The 6,000-nt window shown below is 38.4% G+C and overlaps 1 protein-coding gene across 3 annotated transcripts in view; it reads left to right on the forward strand.

Annotated features, from left to right (window-relative positions):
- Nucleotides 1-6,000, forward strand: part of Kiaa0586 (KIAA0586 ortholog) — a 104,874-nt gene that overhangs the window by 57,478 nt on the left and 41,396 nt on the right. For all 3 annotated transcript variants that reach the window (XM_021201596.1, XM_021201597.1, XM_029541001.1), the window contains exons 25-27: nucleotides 928-998; nucleotides 3,370-3,492; nucleotides 4,303-4,477. In XM_021201596.1, the coding sequence (XP_021057255.1) occupies nucleotides 928-998; nucleotides 3,370-3,492; nucleotides 4,303-4,477 (369 nt within the window). The remainder of the gene's footprint in view (nucleotides 1-927; nucleotides 999-3,369; nucleotides 3,493-4,302; nucleotides 4,478-6,000) is intronic.

Raw genomic sequence — 6,000 nt, forward strand, 5'->3', positions numbered from 1 at the left:
ACTTGGACTTTTTACGAAGTAATGTGTGGTAAACGTATTTTAGTACCAACACATGGATCATGCCCTTTTCCAGTGGTTGTTGATCCACTGGGCATTGCTTAAGTGAGGGGCGTTTATTTAGACTGTTCCAAACTCCGTGCCAGGCTGTAACAACCATTCCTGCACAACTCTGAACTTCCCTGGTGACGTCCATAACCCACGTCTACAGATGGAATTGCTGAGGTTGATGGCCACCCTTAAATTAGCAATGCTCTGTCAGTGGGCTTCCTGGGAAGAATAACCAGCTTTTCACTTAAATCAGTTCTTAAGTATGTTTAACAGCTTGTAGGGGTGCCTGTTTCTCAGGTTTAACAACTTGTAGGGGTGCCCGTTTCTCAGTTTCATGGCTATTTTGGTCCTTGAAATTACTTTTATATTCCGACAGTCTGGGACTAGAGAGCCAGCTCTGAGCTGCTCACACCAGTCTGTAAATACAGTTTGAGGGGGTCAGATAACCAATTCTGACCTCTACGGCACCAAACATGCACTTGGGATACAGGCATATACATGTGGAAAACATCTATACACACAAAATAATGACAATTCATATGATATAAACAGGTCTGAACCAAGCATGCTGATGCACACCTTTAATCTCTGAAGGCTGAGGCAGGCAAATCTCTGATTTCAAGTCCAGCCTGAGATACCTTGTCTTGACAAATCAAACATGTATTAAAAACTAAATAATTCTGACAACTAAATAGGTGAAATAAAAAGCTCATGTTTGTTATGTTTGTTTTGAGTAATTTACCTAATAATGATCTAAATATGAACTTTACCAGTTTTGCTACTGAATTTTAAGTTTAAATGTAGCACCTGTGTTTTCTGACCAGATTTCTTAGTAAATGTCTCCTGTTTTAACTGCTCTACTTTGTTTTCTGCTTTTAGGACCTGGGGACTTGTTTCTGATGAACATAAATGACAGCTTATCCAGCACTCTGCAGGACGCCCTTGAAATGGTAAGGAGAAGCTGACTCCAGGCCCACTGCAAGAATGTCTTGATGTCTGGTTGCCGTTGAGCAGTTTCTGAGTTTTCACTTGTTTGAGGTATAGACACAAAGGTTAGTGAATTGTTACCATGAGACCAGGCACAGTCGCAAATCCCTATCTGTGGACACAGACACTTCAGAGGCTCAGTTAAGGAGGCTAAGAACGACTTTGCACCACCTTGCTTGGCAGGAAAAGGAAAGACGGCAGGGAAGGAGGGAGGGGGGTAGACATACTAGTAGTAGAGGGTTGCTTACCATTTCATTATATATTTCGTTATATAATCCTATATAATGGGAGAATGAACAGAAACTTGTTACTGTCCTCTAAGGTTCTGATAGTCAGAAGATACATGCTAATGCACTTGGGTGATGAGACCTGGGATTGTTTCAACAGTGCCTTCAACAGGATCTTAAGTACTCTAAGCATCCTGTGGTACATTTGTGATATATAGATAGATATAGGGGTAGATATATAGATATAGGTATACACACATTAATATGTATGAGTATATAAATTTAATGGGTTAAAAATCAAGATGACATGGCAGTCAAGAGGAGGACCACTGTTACAGAGGACCCATGTTTGGTTTCCAGCACCCACATCAGATGGGTCACAGCCGTCTATAACTCCAGTTTTTGGAGATCTGACGTCCTCTTATGCACTTCATGGGCACCTTATGTGCACATACTCACACACGTACATGGAATTAAAAGTAATGAAAATAAATTTTTAAAAAACACTAAAATAAAAATAAGATCCAGGTCGGGCGTGGTGGCGCACGCCTTTAATCCCAGCACTTGGGAGGCAGAGGCAGGAGGATTTCTGAGTTTGAGGCCAGCCTGGTCTACAAAGTGAGTTCCAGGACAGCTAGGGCTATACAGAAAAACCCTGTCTTGAAACCCCGTCCCCCCCCCTCCAATCCAGGGAAAGTAGTCATTCCTGGTTACTAAAGCCATAGATGAAAAAAATGGCATTGATAATATCATGTTATATATTTTATTTACATGTATACAGCTATCATACACACATATTAATTTTCTTTTACAATTGCTAAGGGATGAAATTTTTCACATTTTGAAATATTGCCGAGTAACTTAACAAAGGTGGTTATGCTCTGCTGCGCATTCCATTCCTCGCTAAGCGTTGTTCATTTTGCTGTTTCTCTCAAGCAGTGTTTCACAAGGGGTAGGAAAGTGCTTCAGGAAGTCTTTTTACAAAAAAGAAAAACAGGTCTCCTGAGAAGATTTTGTTTGAACAGTTATGTTTTAACAATGACTTGTTAAGTAATTATTTGCGTCTCTTGTATTGCAGTCACTGTTGCAAAATAATATGAGAGAAGACATAATGATATTAATCTTACTTTCAGAGAATTACATATGTGTTTGGCTTATTTAATACACCACTATGGGATTGTTATTCATTCTTAGAACTTTATCTGGTATTAAAGTAAATTGATCAATTGAACCCAGACAAAATTATAACCTTTCTTTTTCTACATTTGAGACTATTTCTAATGGTAATTTTGTTACTGTATGCAAGTTTATAGTAAATGCAAATGAAAAATATAATCTAGGAAAACCCAGAGTTAACTGAAACCATGTGCTGTTAGGCACTTTAGCCCTACACAGCTAGGAGGTGTAGCCAGAGTTAATAAACTGTATTTCATTAAAACAGAATAACCAAAAATAATTTAAATAATTTGTTATACTTTATCTTATAGCCAAAAGGTAAGAAATTGTTGATTTAATGAATTTTAAATCATATTCATTCTTGTATTAACAAGAAAATTCATTTTGTCTGACGGGGAGGCTCACAGCATCTCATGTTTTTCAGACAGGTGTTTTGAGGCACAGTGAAGCCTAGGTAAAGTGTTACATAAATGAGGCTTTCTGTGCCTCCCCTAGTTTGGACAGTCAGATGTCCGCTCAGAGGAGGAAGGACACTGAGGGGCTATAGAGGCTCTTGTGTTTCTGCAGCTTTTTGTTGTCTGTGGTCCAGGTTGCAGCATTTCCCCAGTGCTTGGCTGCTGGTTTGCCACACCCTGTCATGTGAGCCCTACATTCAAGCCATTTGAATGTCATGAAAGCACTAGTTTAGTTGCATGAGACAGAAGATCTGTCATAGATTTGCACTTAAATTACTTTGTAGTATTTGTATATATTTGAGGCAGATGTGAAATGTTTTTATTATAGTCAAATGGCAATGAGATCTACATGAAAATAGTGAGCTCATCTTTTGAAACATACTGGTATCATTTCTTCCTAAAGTTTTATTCGTCATAGTTGGGAAAGTAGAGTTGTGTGATAACCATTTTTGATGTTGTCTTTGTGTCTGCTCTAGGAAGATGACCCTCCCAGTGAAGGGCAGGTGATTCGGAGGCCCCATAAAAAGCGTCATGAAGAGGCCATCATTGCCCTTCTTACTAAGCAAGAACGGGAGTTATTAGTTTCACAGCAAGAGGAGGTACTTTTTCAACCATAAAGATTTTTGGGGGGAGGGCTAGATATAAATACAGGAAAAATATTCATTATCCAACTTTTAGTCTTGATAAGACAGTGTTTAAGATTCTCTATAATCAATGTCATGGCCCTTTTAACCTAGACCGAACTGAGCTTTATAACTGAGAAAAATTTACACAATCTCCTCCAATCTTTTATGTTACAATTTAAAAACACAACAAAAAGCCGGGCATGGTGACGCACGCCTTTAATCCCAGCACTCGGGAGGCAGAGGCAGGCAGATTTCTGAGTTCAAGGCCAGCCTGGACCACAGAGTGAGTAGTTCCAGGACAGCCAGGGCCCTGTCTCAAAAAAACCAAAAAAAAAAAAAAAAAAAAGAAGAAGAAGCTTTAAAGATACAGTTATTTTTTTTTAATGTGTGTGTTTGGTTCCAGCCCATACCGTATACATATGAATACACATATTCAATACCAAATGCCTTTTTAAACTTCTTTTCAAAAAGGATTTCCATGTATTTACTTATGTGTGGGAGCAAGTGCACATCCCAAATGTAGAGGTCAAGGATGACTTGAAGTATTAGGTTCTTTCCTACCATTTGGGTTCCAGGGATTGAATTCCTTAGCAGATGTCAGCAAGCACCCTTACTTGCTAAGCTTGTCTTGCTGGTCCCTAAACTAACGTTTTAGACTTATTATTTGTGTACCTGAAATGTGACATTATAAGCACTTGTGTGTTATATGTCATGATATTTACAACTAGTCCCTGTTTGAATGATTGACTGTAATGGGCTTAACGGTTTTCCTTACTACTGAAGGGCTTGGATACCAGTGTGGGTGAGCTTAGTGAAGGGCAGAAGCTTGTGCTGAAAGCAGCACAGGACGTCTCAGCAGGATCGTCCGGCCGCACGCTGCAGCCCACTTCTCCTGCAGAGCCTTCCTGTCAGCACACAGACCCTCGGCTGGTACTGCAGCAGTCTCACATGGCCTCAGGTACACACAACTCTGCTCTTCTTGGTGTTTCTATAAAATAGTACTTTAATCCTATTGCAGTCTCTTACATTCTTCCCATGCTGTTGCTGTAGTGTATACATTACAATCCAGAGTTGTGTTCTTTGTATGAATGATGAAGGCTTGAAGATTTTATTATATCTTTTCTATGATATACAACACTTTCTCCTGAATATGATTTATGTGTCTTCATTAGTATGGGCACATTGGGAGGGATATGAGACAATTTTTGTAATATGCATACTTAAAAATTTATTATATAGATGTACTATTTTAATGTATACTAGAAAAATATAACCTCTCAGAACCAGTAGCCATGTTTAAGACAGAGTTCAATGAGATCATACCACTCTAGAAATGTGTTCTTTATAGAGTGATTTCTCAGATGCAGTGTTTAGTGTGTTTGGGCTATCTTTAAGAGTAACTGCAATTTCTGTTGTAGCACTTTGGAGATTACTAGCTTCTCATTGTCTATGGTAGCTGTAGCCTATAAGTTAACTTAATATATAAGTTAAGCACATATATATTAGGAAACACTGAACTCTTAGGAGAAATACAGGATTGTGTTCCAGTATATAAAGCCTCTTGTAGCGTTGTCATATGATCAGTATTTAACCTGGCTTTATGTGTGTTTCTGTTTAAAGACATTGTATTTAGTTTCTATCATTGATTCACCAACGCTGAAGTCACAGCTAAAAGCACTATAATTCATGCCCAAAGAAGTGTATATAACACATATTCTCCACAGGCATGTCAGAGTCTTCTTGTGCTCAGGAACACTGGGCAGTAATTCTCTTTTTAAATGATTTAGATACCATTCTAAGTTCCCAAAGCACCCAAATGTGTATGTCTGTGCCTAGGTCTGTCTTTCTGTCTCTCTGTCTGTCTCTGTCTTGCACACACGTGAATGGGGAGGAAGGAAAGGATAAAGGAGAGTGAATGAACACAAAAATGTGGAAAACTTGGCATTAACTTCACTGTTCAAAGGTCATCTCTTACAGCTAACATAAAAAGGCAGAGTGGGGAATTTTATGGTGGGTGATGGTTTTTCACCACATTGCTGAGAGCCACAAAATGACCATAAAGTTTCTGTGAACAGTGAGTTTTCATTAGAATTATGTTTTTGTGAGTAGGTAACTTTGCAAATGGAAATTGGCCAGTTGGGTGAACACCGTATATTGTTCTGACTTTCCCATACTCATTAATGCATTCTGTATTAGGTTGATGCAAAATCAATTGTGGTTTTAGACAATAAAATTTAAATCAGTGTAACTAAACTCTTAACACATCTTTATCAAGTAGAAACTATTATAATCAACACTTTTTTCCAGCAAGAAATAGACTTATTTCTGTAACATAAAACTCTATGCTTTGCAGTTTGACAAATTCTTTTCTTTTTAATTAATTAATTTATTATTATTTTCTTTATTTACATTTCAAATGCTATCCCGAAAGTTCCCTATACCCCCCCCCACCCCTGCTCCCCTACCCACCCACTCCCACTT

Source organism: Mus pahari, chromosome 7 (genome assembly GCF_900095145.1).
Source record: "Mus pahari chromosome 7, PAHARI_EIJ_v1.1, whole genome shotgun sequence".
NCBI classification, from domain to species: Eukaryota; Metazoa; Chordata; class Mammalia; order Rodentia; family Muridae; genus Mus; species Mus pahari.